Source organism: Coturnix japonica, chromosome 17 (assembly GCF_001577835.2).
Source record: "Coturnix japonica isolate 7356 chromosome 17, Coturnix japonica 2.1, whole genome shotgun sequence".
In the NCBI taxonomy this organism is placed as follows: domain Eukaryota; kingdom Metazoa; phylum Chordata; class Aves; order Galliformes; family Phasianidae; genus Coturnix; species Coturnix japonica.
Genome location: NC_029532.1, coordinates 8,002,087 through 8,023,342, shown reverse-complemented (window position 1 = coordinate 8,023,342; position 21,256 = coordinate 8,002,087). Strand labels below are relative to the sequence as shown.

Below are 21,256 nucleotides of genomic sequence, written 5' to 3'. Positions count from 1 at the left end.
TTGTGAATGGTGAAAGAATACCCTGGCTTAAATAAATCATGCTAACAATGAAAGCCAAGCATAGATATGTTAAATAACTGTATTACATGCACATCTCCTTAGCCAGATGTACTACTCAGCCAGGATTACTTAGCCTGCAATTCAGCTGACTGATAGAAGAGGGTGGTCACAGCTTATCCACTGACACTTACAAGGAGACAAAACCTCATTCCACAGAAAAATTAGTGATCCCACAGCTGCATGGCATTTTGAACAGATGGAAGCTGGGAGCATATCAGCTCTGTGCATGCAGAACAAGGGGCTACATAAGCAGAGCTGGCTGGACATGGTCCCTCAGCCTCCACAGCCTTTGTACAACAAGTCTCTCCTTTGCCAAGCCACAGCTCCTGCTCAGCAACAGAACCACGGGTTCTGCCTTCCAGTCAACCTGGACAGCCACACCATATGAATATTAGAGGCTAAAAGCTGGGAATATCTATTAGCAGTGCTTTATCTACTTCACTTAAATGGTCAATTGAAAAACACATTCCTCTCACTAGAGATCAACATTAGACATCGAACTCATTTTGTTCTGCAAGAGGCAAGCCATCTCCTTATACAGATGTCTGCTGCACATTTGTTCTGCCCTTTAACGAAGCAATGAAAGTACATTCTACTGAATGTAAGCGATACGGGGCACTGGTACCTCACATATGCAACAAACAACCTGTCTTACTTCAAACCAGAACTTAGAATTTTAGACACTTGTACTTCAGGCCATCACTTCCATAAGCAACCTTACAATTTCCACAGGCAGGAATAGATATTTAAGCAACCCTTGCAAAAAGCAGAACACATCACACGTGTAGCAGGTGACTCTGCACACTTTGCAAATACTCTCTGTGGAGTTCCAGCTTCTCATAGATAAAGCATAGATGTTAAACGTTCACACTATGCAAATAAACAAATTTATTATTATCTGGAGAAGTAATCAATGTGACCCAGTGAGGCTTCTCGGCTAAAATTAGAACAAGAATTCGTATTTTATTTCAAGCTCCAGTTATTCTCATCAGTGAGCTTTCAGCTCTGTCCCTTAAATAACCCACACACAACCTTCAGTGCAGGACAGCAGATGCAAGCCTAACACAACCCAGGATGGTTGATGATGGGGAGGGGAATAGGAGGGAGAGGAAAATGATCCCTTCTTTGGCTAAAGCACTACCCGTGTCACCCACCTACCTGATAACATCAAACCAAAAATGAGATTATGAACAAGGTGGGGTTGGGGTTAGTTACGCTGATCAGCCTCCAGCCTGAGCACCAGAACTCTCATTTCTGTGACAGCTGTAACATAAGGCACTACCTGTCACATGAACATCTAAAATCTTGCTGACCTGGAGGTTCACTGCTTGCACCAAATGCAAATGGCTCGGGACAGCAACACCCAGCAAAAGAAAGAATTAAAAAATTAGAAATCCCTGCCTCTGCAGTACAACAACATCCTTCCCCATGTCACCCTCGAAGGAAAAACGAATAAAAAGAAGCTGATGTTCTGTGATGGATGGACCAGCATCATGCTGCCATCGTTAACCAGGAGAAATAAGAGTATTTTAGTTCACAGCGCTTGCCTTTGTCAAGCAACACATCTGTGTTTGCTGTTTGCCTCTTTCCTTCTACAGACAGGCATCCTCAGCTCTTGTGTTTCCTTTCAGAGGTGCATGTTTTGGGAAAACCGTACGTTTCCATGTAATCTGCTGAGTGCGAGTCCTGACATTACCCTACAGTAACTGGAGGTCCAATGCCTGCATGTCCAGCAGGCCCAGCCCAGCCTCACCCTCTGCCCACTGTCAGCAGGAGTCTCAGGATGCCCAGCAGGGACATGGCCAATGCTCTGAATTCTGCTCCACTCTGAGGTAAACAAATCTGGATATCGAGAACGCAGTGCCAACCTTATAATTTTAGTTTCAAATAAGTGCTTAGTCTATAAGATCAAGTTTTGTTGTACTTCTTTTTATTGCTTACAGCATACCTGTATCCAGGTGTGGCTGTGGCAGCTTTTCTCCCAGTACAACACAGCCATTCCCCAACACCACACCACAGAGACAGGAATCTGTCCCTGCTTGTCTTCCACATCCAGGGATCATCCAGGCCCCACACCAGCAGCAGCCTTCCTAAATCCTCTCTGGTCAGACTCACTTTTACACAGGAGACACAGTACCACCACGGGATGTGAGTGTCCTGTTCCAATTACCTTCATGACACAGAACTTTTCCTTCTCTCCTTTATGCTCTTGCCAGTGGCAATCTGTTCCATGCTTGTGCTCTCCATGCCCCCCGTGATCCCTCTTTTGCTGCAGTTCACAACCTCTTATGTATAGGATGAAGAAAGGGCAAAGGCTAAAAATGCCCTCCCAGCTGGGCCTCTGCCCTTGCACTGACTTCGCTCATGTGTGAACAAAGATGAGCTCAAGCTCAAAGTCAGGCCAAGGCTGAGCTTCTGGGCTATCAGAGTCTGGGGATCTCAAGAAATGGTTCAGAAGGAACGTGGAAGAGGATGCACCTACTTCTTAATTCAAAGGGTGACTCTGCAGTGGTGCCACCTACATGGTGCTTAGCAGTCATTTGCTCTGTATGAAAGAGCAGCAGGAAAAAAAGAACATCAGGCGAGGCTGCTCTTGGCAGGGGTGGGAGGGAAAAGGAGAAAAACACCATCAGCTGCTGCGGGCTGAGCCGTGTGTATTTACATTTCACAAGCTAAACGATTTAGTGGTTTATTTACACACAATGTGCTTGGAGCAGCTAAAATGCCAGTTGTGTTTTATCTTGATTTTCTGGCAATGCACATAAGCGGTAAGAGCACATGAAGAGTCTGCAAATGAGACACAAACCTCACACATCTGGAAAAACCCACAAACCAATACAACCCAGGGTTCAAAAGCAACCATCAAGTCACAGTAAAGTAGTGCATGCTGCAGGAATTGCCCAGCTCCATCTAACTTACATAACCAAGACAACCTACAGCAAGGCATAGGGGGCCCCAGGTCCCTGTGGGCTGCCCCTCCATATTAGAGCGAGGAAGGAGCTGCAGCCAGCTCCATTTTATGCACATTTGATGGCAGGATGCCAACACAACTATTGACTGAGCCAAATCTGGGCCCCCTTGAACTAAGCCATCACCTAGAGCAGTGTGGAAAAGCACATGCCTCTTGCATCCACAGCGGCCAAGTTCCTGAAAAGCATCCGAGTTGCAAGATATAGTTGTTTTTTTTTCCCTGGACTCAGAAAAGGACCGACACGTTAACTCTTTTATACATGCTCCCACTTCAAAACAGAAAGGTTGCTGTATGATGGAACCTGTTGCTACGTGGCACAGAAAATCAGGAGACTTCCTCATAGTAAGGCCAGCCATTTGCCAGATAGCCCAAGTGGCAGCTCAGGCCAACACACGAACCCATGGGCAGCTGTCACTGCGTGCTCCAGCTCATCAGTGCTCTCAGCCAAGGTGCAGGTGGCTGCAATCCAACAGGAACCTCATGCTGACAAAAGAGAGCACAGGCGAGGAACAGCCTTTTGGTCAGGTCAGTTCTCTTCCTCCTTCCAAACCAATTCTTGTCAGTGAGCTGCCAGCAAACATGGGCACTGTAGAGACAGCATCACTGGGAATTGCACCCGAGCAGAGACTGCTCCTGGATCATTACCTGGCAGCAGAGAAATCCCTCTGCTGACTGCTGCTTTAATTATATAGAAAATCAGCCTCTGGTCTGTGTTCCATTATAATAGTAGCAGTAATTAAAAGTACTTCAAGCAAGGAGTCCTCTGAACCTGCTGTTCCATCCAGGCTTCTTGGCATCACACACTTCCCTTCTTGACTGATATCCTCAGGGAACCAGGCCGACAGTTATTCCGTCCTGCTCCTGTTACAGGACTGAACCACACTCTCTCAGTGCATGTAAGCTGCAAGGTAATATTTGTGTTGGCAACTGACTGCGTACTTTATGGAAGCAGACCTCCAGCTGACCCTCCATGCAGCTCCCACACACAACTGGGTCCGCTCCTTCAGACAGCTCCCTTCTGCTGCAGCACACACCATTCCTGCTCCCAGCCCATCTGAAAGCTACAGATCCATTAGAGAGCTGATGTGCTCAGAGCGAGCAGCCTGGCTACGAGAGGGAAGCCTGCACAATGTCTGCAGACAAACCTACTGAAGGAAATGAGTGCAGAAATTGCATGTAGATGGCCTGGTTTTCCTCCTACAAAGCTCGCTCTAACTAAACAATTCTGTACAATGAACTACAAAATCCTGTGAAAAAAAGACACCAACACAGAGATTTCTGTGATAAAACTGGTGATAAAGCTGTATTTTGCCTTTTTCTCCTTTTTTTGTTTTTCTTTCTAAAAATATAGTGAAGCCTTGAATATCTGGGCAGTAACATCACCCAGAAAACACTTCCACACCAGAACTCTTCCTTCTCGCCCACATGGCACCATCCAAAGGAAAAAACAAGCCAAAATCATGCATCCAGATGATCAAACTCATCTCCATTACCCTGCGCCTTATCAACAGCTCCATTTAAAGCCAGCAGAGCTAAACTAGAACAAAGCAATGCAGAGAGCAGGAGTGCGACGGCCGCAGTGAGCCCAGGGCTGCGGGCACTGCACGGCACAGGGAGAAAGCTCTGGTGCCCCATCCCCCACCACAGCAAATCCAGACCTTCAGTGCAGCATTAAGGAAAACATCTCAGTGTAGAACTCATTCAGATTGTGAAGATTTCCAACATTCTGAATCGCCATTCATTTTTATTACATCCTTCCGGCAAATAATACGGTCATACAGAAGAGAATAACAACACAAACAAGCTACACACTCCATCAGTGAATACTTCCAGTGTTTTATCTCTAGTACATTTAGATCCTCAGGTGAACTCGTCAAACCAAGAACACAAACTGTATCATCATTACATGTAAAGCCTTCCCCAACCTGTCATCACTTCCAACACCTGGAAGGGAAGCAGCCTGTCAATTGGATTTTGACTGCATGTCGTACCTATGTTTCCAAATCAAACCACAGTGACAGCTGTGTAGCACAGCCAAATATTTCTCCATCTGATTTCTGAGAATAGCTTTTATATCTTCTGCAGCAAAGCACCCAGCTATCTGTATTATTTCAGCAGCCCAGACTGAATAGAGAATTAGACTCGTCTCATTAAGTGACTCACCATTTTTCTTAACAAAACAGAGCTCGGTTTATCAACAAATCTCAGAAGGGGCCGATTTATCCATTTCCCAACAACACACCTTTCCTGCCTGCGAGATGAATTACATCCAGGTTCCACACTCACTCCTCCATCGCTCCCTCCGCCGTCTGAGCGCAGCCACAGCGGTTACGCAAGGAGGGTTCACCCCGGGTGACAGACAGCACCGCATCCGCCACCTTCCACAGCCACAGCACGACGGTCTCCCACCATCCCCAACAACTGGCACCAACGCTGCAGCTTTGTTGCTTGTGGGGATGGTGGGAGGGCACACGGATGCTGGGAGATTGACTTACACCAGCATTACCACCATCATATGGTCCAGCGGTGCCGCTCTGCATCAGCGCAACACCGAGAACCACGGTTTGCCTCCAGGCAGCTCTCGCAAAATGTGTTTTTTCTATGACAATGGCTCCATTTTGCAGAGCTAGGATTACTTAGCCGAGATAAGCTCAGAGCCCTATTATAAGGCTACAGAAGCATTATCTAGACAGACAAAAACACGTCCTATTCTGCACAGTGAGAGATCAAGGCCAGACCTAAAACCCGTCAGTCTGACAGCGGATGTTTTTCTGGGGCGGACTTCACGGCAGCGACAGCCCCGGGGCGGGGATCGGCGGGACCCGCGCTCCTTCCCGGCCCCAAGGGCGTCCCGCACCACCTGTGGCCCCGAGCCGCCCCGGTGCAGCGCGGGATCGCGGTGACGCCGAGTCGCTACACGGAACGGAGAATCGGAACGGCTCCGCGATGGCAGCGGGACAGGAACACGCCGCACGGGGACGGGGACGGCATCGCGGCCGCTGCGGAACCGCACCGCCGTGCTGCGACTGCCCGGCCCCGCGGGGGGACGGGAGCGACGGGGACGGGGAAGTTCAGACAGTCGTAACAACTGCGATCGTTCTGCGAACCGAGGCCTAAACCCACCGGCGTGTCACGCCGCGGTTCTCCCCCGCCAGACGCAGAGCGCGGTGCCCCCGCCCCTCCGCGGCGCCCCACGGGGAGATGGAGATGGAGACGGGGATGGAGACGGGGATGGCACCGCCCGCGGCCCCGCCTCACCTGTGCTTCCGCTTTGTGCGGGGCTGCTCGGCCGTTTGCTCTGCGGGGACGACACAGCGGTGAGGGGCGCGCCGCCGCCGGGCCTGCTCCGCTCCGCGCCGCCCGTTCCTGCCCGCCCCGCCCCGACCGCGCCGCTCCGCCCCCCGCACCTGGAGGCCGGGCCGGAGCGGGGCAGGCGCTGCCGGGCCGCTCCTCTCACCATCCGCGCCGCCCCGGACGAGGCCACCGGCGCCGCGGCCACCGAGGCTCGGGCTGCGCGGAGCGCCGCCGCCGCCTCACGCCGGTCCCGGCCGGCCTCGCTCCGCCCCCGCCCCTTCCCATTGGGCGAGCGGCCGGGCCGGCGGCCGTGCTGTCCTCCGATTGGCGGAGCGGGCCGTCACTCTACAGGACCCGTCCCTCTCTGCCGTCTCGCCGTTCGGCGGGAGGCGGCCGGTGTGCGGCAGCGCCACCGCGCGGTGAGTCCGGGAACCGCGCCGACATCCGTGCCGCTCTGTGCCGCTCCGCTCCCGCCCTCACGACCCGCCGCCCCCGGGGCGCGACTCCCGCACCTCCACCGGAGCACAGCGCCCGCCCCGCGCTGACGGCGGCACCGCCGGCACCGAAACCCCGGCGGCCCCCACCCCCGCCCCTTCAGCCCTGGCCGTGCCCCGCGGGGTGTGGCGCCGCGCGGCCCCTCCTCCTCCCCCCGCCCACTCGCGGGCTCCGCCGGTGCCGCCCTTTCCCTTTTCCGCCGGACCGAAGCCGCAGCCGCCATCATGGTGAGTGCTCGCGGCCTCTGTGCCGCCATCCGCCGCCATCCGCGGGCCCTCGGCCGCCCACAGCGCCCACAGCGCAGCTCCGGGCTCGGGCTCGCTGCCGTGTTGGGGCGCGGGCGGAGGGGGGAGGGCGGGCGGCGGCGCGGGGCCGCGGGGCGGGGGAGGGCCCGGGATGGGGCTGACGGGCCGCCCGGCTGCTGCAGGCCAAGATCAAGGCCCGGGACCTGCGGGGGAAGAAGAAGGAGGAGCTGCTGAAGCAGCTGGATGACCTGAAGGTGGAACTGTCACAGCTGCGCGTGGCCAAGGTGACGGGAGGAGCCGCCTCCAAGCTGTCCAAAATGTGAGTGCGGGAGCGGAACGGGAACGCGGCCTGGACCGGGGGGGAGCGGGGCCGGGGCGGCTGCTGCGAGAGGCAGCGTGGAAGCGGCTGGAAGCGCGTTGGTTGTTGCGTGGCCACGCGCTGGGTGCGCTGTGGGTCGCTCCTGGTTTGAAATCTCCGCCACCCGCCCCTCTGAGCCGCTGTTTCCATCCTTCGCAGCCGCGTGGTGCGTAAATCCATTGCCCGAGTCCTGACCGTGATCAATCAGACTCAGAAGGAGAACCTGAGGAAGTTCTACAAGGTAAGTCCACCCTTACGCTGCAGTGATCGGTGGTATCTGCTCAGTGGGAGCCCGCAGCAGCCTTCCTGAGGGGCTGTGTTAGCTAAGGGTTGGTTCTACTGCAAGCAACTGAGGGGTTCTTTCTCTCAAGGCTTTTTGTTGCTTTCCAAATGTTACTTGTTAGGGATCTGGATGACTTAGAGTAGGAGAAAAATAACGTTTCAGAAGGTATTGGGAATGGGGGCCCTTAGGACCAATTTCTCATCTGAGTCAAAGAAGTTGGTATCAGCTCGTGTTTTGCAGCAGATAGCTCCAGTTAAAAGAAGCTTGAGGTGCTACGGTGTGTCTTTATGGGCAGCTTGGCTCTCCATGTGCTCACACTTCTAATCCCTACATTGCCTTCTCTTGACTTCAGTTCTTGTATGTTTTGAAAACAGGGCAAGAAGTACAAGCCTCTCGATCTGCGGCCGAAGAAGACTCGTGCCATGCGACGCAGGTTAAATAAACATGAAGAAAACCTGAAGACCAAAAAACAGCAGCGAAAAGAACGTCTGTACCCTGTCCGGAAATATGCCATCAAGGCATAAGAGTGCAGTGTACCAGAAGTTGTTAATTACACTGGCTGGGTATGTGTCATTAAATAGAACTTTGTTTGGAAGGTGTCGGTGGTGTTCCTTTGAATAGTGGTGAGATAAAGGTGTCATCAGCTTCATGGAGAGACACAGAGGGTTCATGAAGAGCCTGTTTGAGCTTTTACTGTTAATGAATTTACTAACAAATTGCAGCATAAGATTATTTTTCCTCTGTGAAGAGAGAACAGATGAATACAGGTACTGTGAACCTGGTTCAACTTAACGTGTAAGGCAAGAAAATGGAATTTGAGGTTCATTTAAAACCACAGCTTACAGTAAGCTGGTATTCATTGATTAAGGAGCATTTTTGTCTTGTGCCAGTAATGTGCTGTGCAGGTGAGCTGCTCTGCTGAGGAGTCTTAGTGGACTTCTTGAAACTAAAGACTTCCCTGGTCACCTGGGAAGCTGAGCTGTCACTTGTTCTGCAGCCACTAGTTTTTAACGTAGTATCTCAGGGAAGCAGAGCAAGGCCTTCTGCTCTTGGAGAAAAGGAGACCTGAAAACTGCAGCATTGTAGCTGAAATCTTTGCAGTATTTCCTAGAGGATCCAGCCTGCTGTATGGAGCCTGGGTAGGAGGGTTGTTTCAGATGTGACAAAGCATGATATAGGATCATGCAGTGAACTGAACCAGTAAGCACGCATTTACATTTCTTTGGAGGTCAGCACATAAACACTGACTTGTGGGGTTCAGCCTTACACTGTTCTGTGCTGCTGTCATTACACAGCATCACAAGTGTTACATAGCAGATCTCAAGGCTCTCACATGAAACCAAAAGGTCTGTTGTAAGATACCCACGTTCAGTCATAGCAGCACTTTCCTTGCAGCTGGTTGGTGCAGGGCTGCAGAGGGGCTGCAGCAGGTGCCTGCAGGCAGCGGCCTCCACGAGCTATTGTGAAATCTGCAGGCTGATGCTGCACTCACTCAGAGAGTTAATACAAAGATGACCTGTTTCTAATAGCATGCAGGGTATTTCTTTTGAATGAGCATCGTTTTCCAGGCCATTGATAGCACACAAGATGGGAAAGGAGGAAATTTGGTTACAGTTAAAGAGTTAGGAAAATGTAGGGGGCATGAAAGTTTGTGACCAAGGGTTCCTTCTGTGTGCGTGTGGAGGCTGATTGCAGTGAAACAAAATCCAGCAGGCAGGGCAGAAGAAGCTGGTTCGACCAGAATATTGTTACCCTGGGAGTTTATGGGCACTCCCGTGTCACAGTTCCAAACTTTAACCTGTGAAGCACAGAACTGGTTAAATGGATTTTCTGTTCCCTGCTGGAGTCCTTTGGAGTCCAACGCTCTGACTCTACAGGCCTTTTTTGGTTCTGATGTAAGGAAGAGTTGCCCGGTGCTGTGATGCAGCAGTGATGGCTTGTGTTAGAGAAGCTGATGTATTCAGACAGGAGGAATTCTCTGCCCATCAGGGAGTCCTTACAAAAGATTGGATCCAGATTCTGTTCAGAGAGAAGATCTTAATTCTGCTCGCTGAACTCAACATACATATGAAAGATCTTTAAGCCTCAAATAAACTGTAACCAGAGAGAGGTCTAATGATGTGTGGTAAAGTGAATTCCCCATATACTGAGTTCTTGGGAGGGATAGCTTTACAATGATGCTAATATTGGCTGTGATAGCTTTGTTCAGAGCTTATTGTGGACATGAATATATGTTTAGCACTAAAGGAGACCCAGCCAGGCAAGCTGTGGGCTCACGTCCTGCAGGGGTCCAGGCTGCATGCATGAGGATGGAATATTGCATGTGGAAGCTTGGGCTCCAAGAGGCTGATACATCACCTAAACAGAGGTGGGGTTACAAGGCAGGTTGCTTCCCATTTCTGCACACCCTGCAGTGACCAGCAGCAGCCTGCTCAGAGAAACAGGAGCTTTGGACCGGTCCCAGGAACCCGATGCCTGAATGGGGAGGGAGAGGCTGCTCTGTGTCCTGGCAATGGGGCAGGCTGGGACGGGCTGTGCATGGGTGAGTTTGGACTGTTTTGGAGAGGCATCTGTGCCCCAGCACTGCCAGGGGCAGCACTAAGCATGGGGGCTCTTAGCAGCGTTCCTGTCATGGAGGAGCACACACAGGTAATGAAGTTGCCCTGATGGCCCACGAGTCCTGTCCTGAGCAGTGGGGTGTAAATTCCAGACCCATGTCTGACCCCAGGAGCCGACTGCCTGCCATGGAGCTCCAGCTGTGGGGTGGTTTGAAAGAAGATGGGGAGCAGTTGAATGCAGTGCTGGTGGCAGCATCAAAGTATGTGTGATGTGGCTGCTGCTGTGTGCCCCCAACCGGGGATGTGACAGCAGCACTGCTTAGGGAGGATCTTCATAGGAGATCCAACAGGCTGTCATTAACCGCCATTTACCAGTCAGAAATGGGCAGAAAAACCTTAATTACCAGGCACTGAATATCCAAGGGGAAGTCACAGGTCTGGACAGCGCCGCTGTGCCCGGAGATGACAACGTGCTGCTGACCTGCAGAGACTAAATTAGCAGCATCTTGAAGCTGCCATCTCTGAGGGTCTGAAGTCGCAGCGCCGTGTGCTGCTGTTTGTGTTCCTGCAGCTCCACGAGGTGCGGTTATGAGCCGTAATTCGCTTCCCATCCGCGTTTCGGCCTCGTGTCGGAGCGGCAGCCGCGCCGTGCCGGCTCTGACCGCGGGGCGGCACCCGTGGGGCTGCGGCCGGGCCGCGTGACTCCGCTCCATCCCGACCGGCGGCTGCGGAGCCCACGGTGCGGGGTGGGCGAGGCGGGAGAGGAAGGCAGGACGGCTCCCGAGGGCTGTGGGTGCCGTACGGATGTGCCCACAAGGTGCAATGGGAAGCTCTCCCCGTGAGTGAGCTCAGACCCTCACGTAGCGGGGACAGTGTGGACAGAAGGGTCAGGGAGGGCAATAAAAATAGACTGCTGCAGCTGGCTCCGGCTTCAAAGCACGTTTGCAATGTGGGCACAGCACCAGGGCATGCTCCCATCTGCTGCCTGACACGCACTGCTCATTCCCCAGATCAGCAGCCCAGGCCAGAGGTAAGAAGGGAGGGAAGGGCTGATTGCCTCTGTGGAATTCACTGAGCACTGTGGATCCCATCAGCACTGTGACCGCACGATTCCCAGCGATGCCCATTATGGGGCTGTGTATGGCAGGTGGCCATGGGAGTGTGCTCTTCACCCTGCAGGAGGAGGAGCAGCCTTCCTTGTGTGGCCCGGGGCCGGCATGGCTGGCAGAGCAGGAAATGGCAGCTGTGGACGTGGGGCTCTGCAGTTGGAATGAGGGCTGAGCTGCTTGGCATGGGGCTGATTCCCTCCAGGGGTCCCGTTGTGCCTGGCACTACAGATCCAGGCAGGCACCAACCCTCCAGCAGCTGCAGTAGGGCTGGCTCCAGCTGGGAGAGCACGAGGCCCATGCTGAGCATGGCACCCTGCTCTGCATCCTGCACACAGACCAGCCAGTAACTGGGAAGAAAGCAGAGAGGGCTAAAGGGAACTGGAGTTTATTTGCACTGCCCATCCTGCCAGCCCCCTCAGGACTGGTGTGTGCCCTGCTGACCAGAGGGTGTTTGTGGAGCAAAGGATGCCGTGCACGCAGCCACCTCCTACCCAGCCTTGGCCACCCTTCCCCGGGTGCTGTGTCACCATGGCCTCAGGCCCTGCAGTCCCGCCATGTCCCCATCTCAAGCTTCATTTGCTGCTCGCTGCCACGCAGAGGGATTTTAATCTCTTAATCACGTTATGAGCAGAGGTGGTGCTGGGCACGCACAGGAGGAATGTCTGGAAGTCAGCTGCGTCTGGCACAGCAGGAGCCCGTCCTGTCCCAGCCACGTGTCCCCACTGCAGCCTGCCTGGTGGCATCTGTCCTGCTTCACCCTGCCTGGCCAGCAGCGTGAGGACAAGTGACACTGTGCAGGCTGGAGGCAGGAGAGCTGCGTCTGGCCCAGCTCTGTTGTGTTGGAAGCACCCAGGGAGGTTTCAGGCATCACTGAGCCGGGTGTCCCAGCCCTGAGCAGGCGCCGAGAGGCGGCTCCGTGGCTGCGGCTGCATGGGACTGCATGGCACATAATGACAGAGAAAGACATCGGGGTGACTTTAGGTTGAGAAAAAGAGACAGAGCGGTGGGTGGCCGGGGAAGCCTGAAGAACACATCACAACAACCCCTCGGGGAGACAAAGGCCCTTTGTTTTTGCTCACTGCTGGTGCTGGTGCTCACTGCTGAGAGGGGCAGGCAGCGGGGGTGCTTTGCAACGCCCACACAGAGCAAAGCCCCGGGATGGGGTGGTCAGCAGCGAACTGTAGATCCATGGGACCGGGCTGTGGTGCCCAGGTGGGGCACGCAGCCATTGGGGAAGGGCTGCTCTCAGTGAACGTCCGGCATCCGCACGCAGCGTTCCTTGTTATCCCGGTGTTAATGGCAGCCCGGGCGTGCTCTCAGAGGGGCGCTTCGCAGGAGTCCTCGCGGCTGCAATTAGCCAGCGCTGCCCTCCAGCCACGCGGTTCTCATTAACCTCACCCTGGGAACTCCCCACTCCCCGCCCCTTCGGGCCCCAGCTCCCTCCTCTTGCCTGGCTGCGGGACGGAGGCGCTGCGGGTGCCATGCGGGTACCCACATGGGAGCGCTGCGGCCGGGGACACGGGGCGGCCGTGCTTCGTTTTTGCCGGTTTCTTTCCCAGACGGAATGGAGGGATGCCCCGACTCCAAACCCGTCGCTGGATTCGTGCAGCAAGAGAGCACAGAGCAGAATGGCAGCCCCCGCGGAAGAACAACAAAGCCCTGGAATTAGAGATGTGCTGGGAGTTTACTTTACTGCAAAAAAATGTCAGAAATCTGTATTGTTTGGACAGGGATTTGCCGGGGATCGTTAGATAAAAGCCTGGCAGGAACCCAGCCAGGGGGAAAACAGTCAGCCGGCTCCTTTCCCGCGGTGGGGACTGGCGGCTGAGCGGGGGGATGCGCTGCACCGCGCTGCACTGCGGGCTGTTGGGCTCCAGGCAGGAACAGAGCAGAAACAGAGCAGGGCAGAACGTCCTGCGGCCCCGGGACAGTGCCAGGCTGCCGTAAGGGGCTGTTCCCGGCAGGAAGCTGCAGCCGTGCCCTGGACGGGCGCTCTGCCCGGGGCTGCTCTCACCCCTTTGCTCCCCGGGCCCCCCTGGCAGCGTCTCACTTGCCAAATTCTGCAGTGGGTTGGGGCAGCTGCGGCCTCCTGTGCCCACACTCAGCTGTTCTCTCAGCTCAGGTTGTAGTGAGAGCGGATTTCCTGGCACCATCCAGCTCCCAGATGTTCCTTCTCAGGCTGCAGCTCCGACCTGGAAACAGCAAACTCCTCTTTTTTTCCTCAGGATGAGCCAGGCTGTGCTCCCGGTGCTCAGTGCTGTGGGATGCAGCCATGGCACAGCTGCCGGATGCCAGCCCAGCCTGGCTTTGGAAGGAACAACACAGGCAGACGACGTGGCTTTATATCTGTTACTTTTTAATACTGTTCACTTCTAAATTGACAGAAACCAAGCCAAGCGATCCAGGGCGCTTGCCCTGCCTGGGGAGGAGCACGAAGGCTGCAGCTCCCTGGCCATGTGCCCATCCCAGCCTGGTGCTGGGTTCAGGCAGGGCAGAGCGTCACACCAACGCTGCTCTGTGCCAGCGCACAGATCCTGTGAATGCATTTAAATAACAAGCTAATGAGCTGCAAAAGCAAAGGCATCTTAATTATGTCTTCTAAAATAGCAATCAGTGGCTGTTCCTCCCAGCGAGTCGGCACCCAAGTTGCACCTGCCCTGCAGGACATGGTCCTGGGTGGGCCAAGAGCACCCAGGGCTGCAGCAGGAGAGGGGCCAGGCTGGGTGCAGCCGCTCGGTGCTGGGGTGGGTGCCCGGCGTGGGGACACACAGGACTGAGCTCCTCTGGCTTCCAGAGCCGCCAGAGATGGGACGCAGCCCTGCAGCCCCAGCAGCCACCACGTCATGGGGGTGTCCCTTCACCCTGGGGCTCCCTCAGCCCAGCCCCAGCGTGCAGCACAGCGTGGGGCTTCTGGGTGGAGGGAGCTCTCAGGGAGCTGGGCTGTTCCCGCACCCCGGCCAGCACTCAGACCACGAAGTGCAGCCGGTATGTCATCTGGTGGCCGTTGTCCCAGGCGTAGAGCACCTTCTCCTTGGGGTTGTAGTCAACCTGTGTGGTGAAGGCGTACTCGTTGAGGAAGGGCAGCCGCAGCTCTGCCTCGGTGTCCGTGTGCGTGTCGAAGGCATAGGAGATCTGGCCCTCCTTCTGGCTGGAGGTGTCCACGGCGTACAGGATGCCACAGATGATGAAGCAGTTCCCATAAGCATTGCGCTTCAGCCCCGTCCTCCAGGTGGTCTCCTTGCGCACTGACAGGTCCCCAGGGTCCAGGCGGCTCAACACGATCACCTCCTGCTGCGTGTAGTCATCATCCGCTGAGGGGTAGATGACCCAAAGCCCGCTCTCATCCACTGCGAAGTCGATGTCTGAGTGCCCCCTCCACTTCCAGGGCGTCGTGTCCTCATACACCACGTCATGCAGCATGGCCCAGGCAGCCACGTATCGCTGCTTCAGGTCATATTTGATGATGTTGCGGGTGAAGGCCCGGTTGTAGTAGAAGGCCCCGTTGTAGACCACGTGCCCTGTGCCAATCCAGTTGTAGGGCAGCTTGTAGAGGTTGCTCCAGCGGCCTGGGAGGGGTAGGAGGTGTTCAGAGCTCCTGGTGACAACAGTCCAGGCACAGAGCTATGCCCCGTGCTGGGAGCACAGAGAGCCTGGGGGCCCTGTGCCACCACCAGCCCTCACCCTGCTTGAAGTTCTCCAGGCTCCTGAACTCCACCAGGCTATTGCCATAGTAGTAGTTGGTAACGTAGATGCGGTCATCCTTGGCTGCCGGGTCCTTCATCCAGGCCCCTTCATTGCGCCCATAGCTGTGGTGCTCCGTGGGGGGGTCCACTGAGCGGATGGTGCCTTCACACTCCACCTCCTTCACTGCGGAGGGAGGAGGAGGGGAGGAAGGCTCAGTGCTGCCCGGGATTGTTTGGAACTGCCCACACCACCCACCTTTACCCACCTCTGTTGGGCGCTTCAGGGCCCCCAGTGCTGACAGCCCCATCCTTGAGGGCAGTGCCAGGGGGGCTGTGGGCAGCAGTGCGTGGGGCTGGGGCAGTGCTGGGTGCAGCTGTGGTGTGGGGCACTAGGGGCTCTGCACGTGTGCCGGGCTGAGCTGGGGTGTCTGCGAGGCTCCGCTCCTCCTGCCACTCGGGCACTGCCACGGCCCTGGATGGGTTTTCTGTGTGGACACGTGGTGGGGTCAGCACTGGCCTTGGGGAGCCATGGGATGGTGCCCACAGCCCCACAACCCCACCCTGAGCACTCACCACGGCTGCTGGCTGCCCTCTGCCCCTCCTCCACCTGCCCGGCCTTGTAGTAGGTGATGCCCCGCACCACGGTCTGCTGCTGAGCAGGCAACTTGGGCTTGGCCGTGGGCTGCAGGCCCCCTCTTTTGGCGTTTTCCTTCTTGGGCTTCTCAGGCTTTAGTGGTTTCTCCTTGGGTGTGCGGGCAGGCAGTGCCTTGCGGACAGCAGGGAACCGTGCAGCCTCCTTCCCACGGCCACCTGCCGTGTCCTGGGGGAGCCTGGTCAGAGCCCTCCAACCCCTCCCCACCATGGAGCTGTGGGCACTGCTGCCAGCCTGCGGCATGGCGGGGCTGGGGGTACCTGTGCCTTGCTGTCGGGAGCGGCAGCAGCGTCTTTCTGCAGCAGCTGATAGCCCAGGTTGGAGATCTCCTTCTTGATACTGATCATGATGTCAGAGTAGTTCTCATAGCGCTTCATCTGGTCGGCCAGGTGCAGGACGCTCTCCTTCATGATGTTGTTGTCCCGGCTCAGGTTGGTCTTGATGGTCTAGGAGAGAAACAGAGAGGGAGAGGAGATGGAAAAGAGGTGTGAAGTTCCACAGAGGAGCCCACAGCATCCCCAGAGAACCCGAGCACTCAAGTGACACCTGGCCACAGATTGTGGTGCTGCGGGGCTGGGTGCAGGCACACAGTGGGGAAGGTGTTCACCTCCTCCAGCGTGTTCATCTGGGCCACCACCTTACTGATGTAGGAGTGCACCTTCATCAGGTCCATGCTGTACAGCGTTCCCTCCAGGAGGTCCACCATAGACTGCAGCTGTAGGGGGAGAGCCAGACTGGGGTGGGGAGCACAGGGCCCCAACCCATGGCTGTGGTGCCCTGGGGCTGGGAGCTACCTTGAAGAGCTCGGGTGCCTGCTTCTTCAGCTTCTCCATCTTCCACTCGTTCTCGCAGGGGTTGAGCGAGGAGGGCGGTGCGGTGCAGGAGCACTTGCAGTCAACCCCCGAGCTCACCGTCTCCACTGTGTAGAAGTCCTCCACGCGTGCGCTGCCATTCCTGACGCGGCTGCAGGCGTCCTTGCTGAGTGGCCGCAGGATGCACTTGCAGCGGCAGTCGGAGCCCTCTGAGGTCATCTGCACCTGGTCCTCTCCCAGCGCCTGGGTGGATGCAGTGGGGGGATCCCGTGGGGCCAACAGCCACTGCTGGGCCCCTTGCACTGCACGTCCCTCCCCAGAGGCTCCTGGCAGCAGGCCATGGTCCAACCCAGGCTGCTCCATCCCTGCCCTCCACCCGAGTGACAGTGACAAAGCCCAGAGCCCCTTGCCCACACAGAACACCGTGTGCCTAGGAACAGGGTGTCCACTCTTGCTGCCATCTCCCAGCTGCTGGCCAGCCCCAGGCATGCAGCTCTGTCCTCACATGCTGTAGCATGGCCGGGGGGGCCATGGAGCTCACACCCCACACAGAGCCGATTGTTCACGCTGAGCTGCAGCCGCCCTGGGGTGAGCTCAGCTCTGCGGATGGGGTCCCCCATGGCCCACGGCGCATCAAGGGCTCCCTTGTTCCCACACAAGGCCCTGATGCACGCTAGCGAGCCTGGGGTGCTGTTAGCTGCCTTTTCCAGATAAGGAGCTGCTCTCTCCCCAGCCATGCTTGGGAACAATGCTCCCAGCATGAGGGCTCAGTGATGCTGTGCGTCACCCAGTGCGGAGGTGGCTGCACTGTGGGTTTGGAATGGGGAACACCACTTGCTCCTGTCCTGCACTGCTCGCCACATGCTGTGAGCAGGGCTGTGAGCTGCAGCGCAGCAGCTGCAGCTGAGATTTCCCCACCCTGGGCCAGCACCACAGCAGAGTGACGCCAGTGGAGCAGAGAGGGCTGCCTGTTCCCTCTCACACCCATCCATGTGAAAAAAACTGTGTCCACGCTGGTTTTGGCTGAGACATTGGCTTGGAAAAAGTGGTTTGTGTGTGCTGCAGGCCGTGCTGCTGGCTGTGCTGCTGGCTGCCCAAAGGGTACACACTTCCCTGGGGGTGAGCAGGTAGCAGGACCTCCTCTCAGGAACCCGTCCTGGAAACACTCTGGGGCAGTAGGACAGTGGCAGGGACAGTGCTCCCCAAACACAGCTCCAGTGGGGAGGGGGAGTGCCTGCAGTCATGGGCACAAAGATCGCTTCCACCGCCACTTCTCCTGCTTGTGTCCTGGTGAGCCCTTCAGTGCTGCTCTGGGGCTCAGGAAAGAACAAACCCCGGGTGATGGGTGTCTGCTGGGACTCTGGGGTTGGGCCAGGTGGGCACCTAGCTGGGTTGGCCAAGGTCTGCACTGAGCTCAGCCCACCCCTGCAGCCCATGGGCAGGGGCAAGTCCTGGTATGGTGTGGGGAAGGCAGTGTCAGAACCTCTGGGAGCATGAGGACCCTGAGGCCATGGGATCAGTGTGACTCACTCTGGGAACACCCGGTGGCAGGGCTGGGACATGGCTTTAACTCTTGTTGTCCCATCCTCCACACACAGGAGTGCAATGTGGCGTGGGAAAGGGCATTGCCGCTGCATTTCTGCCAGCACTGTGCCTTCCCGACCCAGTGGTGGCTGAGAACAGTGACCAGCACTGCTCCCTTGGCCACACCACTAGCGGGAGACTCTCCTTCCTGAGGTGGCAGCGAAGCCCCCCTCTGTTTTGCATTTCTTTTCATAGGGAAAAGAAGGATTCGGCAGCTAGGAGGAAACCGTCGGGCTGCTGGCAGCGCTGCAAATGGAACAGGATCTCGTCAACCTCTCGGCAGGGCGCCCCGGGCAGCGAGGGGATGTGGGCAGGGAGCGGATCCCCTTAGCAAACACTGCAGCTCCAAGCCCCGCTGACCTCCCCATGGCCGTGTCAGCACTTGTGCAAACAGGAGGGAGAGCTGCGAGCTTCATCCCTCCATCTCTGCGTGGGCTGAGCCAGCAGCACAGCCCTCCCAGACAGGGAACCCTGCTGCTGGCTCAGCCCGTGCAGAAATCCACATGCGCAGCGGCATCCCAAAACTGAGCGCAGCAGCCCCAGCTCTCGCGGTCGTGCACCTTCCAGCCGATGGCAGCTTCCCGTGGGAGCAGAGCAGGCCGTGCCATTTCCCTCCCATCGCTTCTTGGCAGCACTGCTCTGGGGAGGATCGGGGCTCAGCGTCACGCTTAGGTGGGGCGTGCAAAGTGCCGTAGCACCGCTGTGCGTTGTTTGCGCTGCCCGCGGGGTTGAGCAAACCGAGGTGGGAAGCGACACTGGCTCCTAAAGCCAGGCAACAAGGGAGCTCCCATTGCACGGGCGGTAACATTAATCCCCGTTCTGCCCGCTCAACAGCTTCCTTAAACAGGAACCGTATGTTCTATTTATACATGAAAGGTTATAAACAAGGAAGTCTTGAAAAAAGGTCCTCTCACTGCGGAGTTCGGTGTCAGAAACATCAGCGGCTCCGAGCGGACACCCGGCGGTTCCGTGGGGCGGCCGCAGCCCCGCTTCCCCGCGCCGTGAGCCGAGGAACGTTCCCAGAGCCGCTCGCGTTTCTGGGACCTACGCAAAAGCGCTCACACGAGCGCTGAATTCGTGCCGTATGGGGAAACAGGGACCTTCGGCAGCGAGCGCCGGGCAGCGTCCGCCGCGATGCGATTTCTGCTGGGGGGTGTGTGCGACGAGCGGCTCCGCGGGGGAACCCCGCCGTGCTCCGTCCTCGGCCGCTCGGCACAACGCGGCCCGACCCGACGCGCGGAGCTGGGAAGGAGGCGGCTGCGGGGCGCGCGGCGTGCGGGGCTCAGAGCCCCCGAGTTGTGCGTGGGGAGCCGCCCCGCCCCGCGCAGCCGATGCCGCACTCAGCCTCACGAGCAGCGCACGGGGCGCTCCCACTCGGGCTCCGCTCGCGGCGTCGACCCCCGCCCGACGGCTCCCGGGGCTCCGCCCGCGCCGCGCACCTGAGCCCCGCACCTGAGCCCCGCACCTGAGCCCCGCACCTGAGCCCCGCGCTCCCACCCCGCTCCCGTCCGCTCCGTCCCGTCCGCTCCTTACCGTGACGGCGCCGCGCACCGCGGCCAACACCGGCAGCAGCAGCGCCGGGAGCAGCAGCGCCCGCATGGCGAGAGCGGCGCCGAGCGCCCGCACCGAGGGCCCGCACCGCCCGGCCCGCGCGGGGAGGAGCCGCCCCGCCCCGCCCCGGCCCCGAGCCGCGCTCCGTTCTGCCCGTCGGAGGGACCGACACCCGCCCCGGGGCCGGACAGCTTCGCGCCGCCCGCGTCTGCCCCTCCCGGCCCCGCCCCGCAGCCCCGCCCCGCCCCGCCCCGATCCCGGCCGCCCCCTGGCGCCGCGCGGCCTCGCGTGGGACGGGGCGGGTCGGTGGGCGGGGCCGAGTCCCGGTGGGGGCGGGGCGGCCATGGGGCGGAGCGTCGCTCCCCGCTGTTCCCCGGCGCTGCGGGCGGACTACGCTTCCCGGCGTTCCTCGCGGGAGGCGGGGCGGCCCGGCACGGCCCGTGCGCGGCGCCCGCAGCGGCGGCTCGGGGCTGTCAGCAGCGCCCGGAGCGGCCATGGGGCAGCGCGGCCGCCGGGGCCCCTGAGAGCCGCCGCGCCCCGGCCCCGGCGCCGCCATGGAGCTGGAGCCGCCCGCCGAGCTCCCGGAGCCGCGCGGCGCCGCCAAAGGACCGGCCCGCAACGGTGAGCGTGAGAGCGGGGCGCGGGGCCGGGCGCGCTGCGGGGCCGCCGGGCCGGGGAGTGTGCGGGGGGGGACTCGGTGCGCGGGCCGGGCCGGGCCGTACCGCGGGGACTCGAGGCGGTGCGGGGCGCGGTGTCACGTTGCGGTCCCGGACCGGGTCCCGTGGCGGCGGGTGGGGGCGCGGGGTCCGGCGGGGGCACAACAAAGGCCGCGGCCGCGCTGCCCCCTCCCGGCCCCGCGCTTTGTGCCCCGGGCGCTGCCCCGGCCCCGAGCGCCGCGGGCGGGAACCGGCGCGGCCATGGGGAGCGCGGCGCTCCGGGGGGCGGTGAGTGCCCCGCTCCGCTCCCGGGGCCGCCCCCGCGCTCCGGGCCGCGCTGCAGGCACCATTTGGGCCCTTTTACACTTCCAGTATGCAGCTGCCGCATCTGCACTTGAATGTCCCTGCCAATTTTTATGGCTTACGGTTGCATTTTACCATCTTCGGGCCCTTTTCTCTACAAAGGATTCTCTCAAACAAAAGGGGCTCCTTATCGGGCGCTGCGGCGTTTGCTGCCTGCGAGCGCTGCCCCGATGCACCCGGTGCAGAGATGGGCATTTCTGTGACCACCCACGAATGTCCCCCGTGGCCGTGACTCCGGGCGCGGAGTTGCTGGTTACGTGTTATCTCCTTTATTTAGATGTTCGTTTGCATGAGAGGAATTGCACCTTTCCTTTCGAACTTTCTGCCTTGCTCTGGGAGCTGTTGCCGCTGCGGTGCCTCGTTCAGCAGCTCGAGCAGTTCGCCTGCTCTCGCTTTTCCCCGGAGAGATGTGGGACCGGGATCCCTTTTGTTTGCTCCCGCTGGTTTCCAGCTGCCCGGTGCGTGTGTTGCTGCCGGTACCTGCAGCTCCGTGGGTGATGTAACCCCCCCCCCCCGTGCTTCTGAGCCTCCAAAATCGCGCAGTGCTGACGCGGTGTGGAGCCACCGTGCGACCTTCAGCCC

General features: G+C 58.2%; 4 protein-coding genes across 7 annotated transcripts in view; 2 read left to right on the top strand and 2 right to left on the bottom strand.

Annotated features, from left to right (window-relative positions):
- The window catches only part of SCAI (suppressor of cancer cell invasion), a 35,155-nt gene extending 28,590 nt beyond the window's left edge, over positions 1–6,565 (bottom strand). The window contains exon 1 of one of the 2 annotated variants that reach the window (XM_015879458.2): positions 6,439–6,565. In XM_015879458.2, the coding sequence (XP_015734944.1) occupies positions 6,439–6,491 (53 nt within the window). In that variant the 5' untranslated portion in view covers positions 6,492–6,565. Of the gene's footprint in view, positions 1–6,289; positions 6,393–6,438 lie in introns of those variants that run through there. The other variant, XM_015879459.2, reaches the window with a different exon arrangement.
- Positions 6,566–6,911: 346 nt separating this feature from the next.
- RPL35 (ribosomal protein L35) lies at positions 6,912–8,301 on the top strand. Its single transcript, XM_015879464.2, has 4 exons — positions 6,912–7,047; positions 7,248–7,384; positions 7,583–7,664; positions 8,081–8,301. The coding sequence occupies exons 1-4, from the start codon at positions 7,045–7,047 to the stop codon at positions 8,228–8,230; spliced, it is 372 nt and encodes a 123-aa protein (XP_015734950.1). The 5' UTR covers positions 6,912–7,044; the 3' UTR covers positions 8,231–8,301.
- Positions 8,302–13,708: 5,407 nt separating this feature from the next.
- OLFML2A (olfactomedin like 2A) lies at positions 13,709–19,767 on the bottom strand. Of its 2 annotated transcripts, none has more exons than XM_015879495.1 (8): positions 19,638–19,767; positions 16,503–16,763; positions 16,316–16,423; positions 15,969–16,154; positions 15,630–15,876; positions 15,323–15,541; positions 15,055–15,240; positions 13,709–14,939 (listed from the first exon to the last, which is right to left on the bottom strand). In XM_015879495.1, the coding sequence occupies exons 1-8, from the start codon at positions 19,701–19,703 to the stop codon at positions 14,338–14,340; spliced, it is 1,875 nt and encodes a 624-aa protein (XP_015734981.1). In that variant the 5' UTR covers positions 19,704–19,767; the 3' UTR covers positions 13,709–14,337. The 2 variants fall into 2 exon arrangements, with proteins under 2 accessions (XP_015734981.1, XP_015734982.1); XM_015879496.1 differs by having other exon boundaries at positions 15,630–15,822.
- A 424-nt stretch (positions 19,768–20,191) lies between these two features.
- The window catches only part of NR6A1 (nuclear receptor subfamily 6 group A member 1), a 73,440-nt gene continuing 72,375 nt past the window's right edge, over positions 20,192–21,256 (top strand). For both annotated transcript variants that reach the window (XM_015879492.2, XM_015879491.2), the window contains exon 1: positions 20,192–20,276. In XM_015879492.2, the coding sequence (XP_015734978.1) occupies positions 20,210–20,276 (67 nt within the window). In that variant the 5' untranslated portion in view covers positions 20,192–20,209. The remainder of the gene's footprint in view (positions 20,277–21,256) is intronic.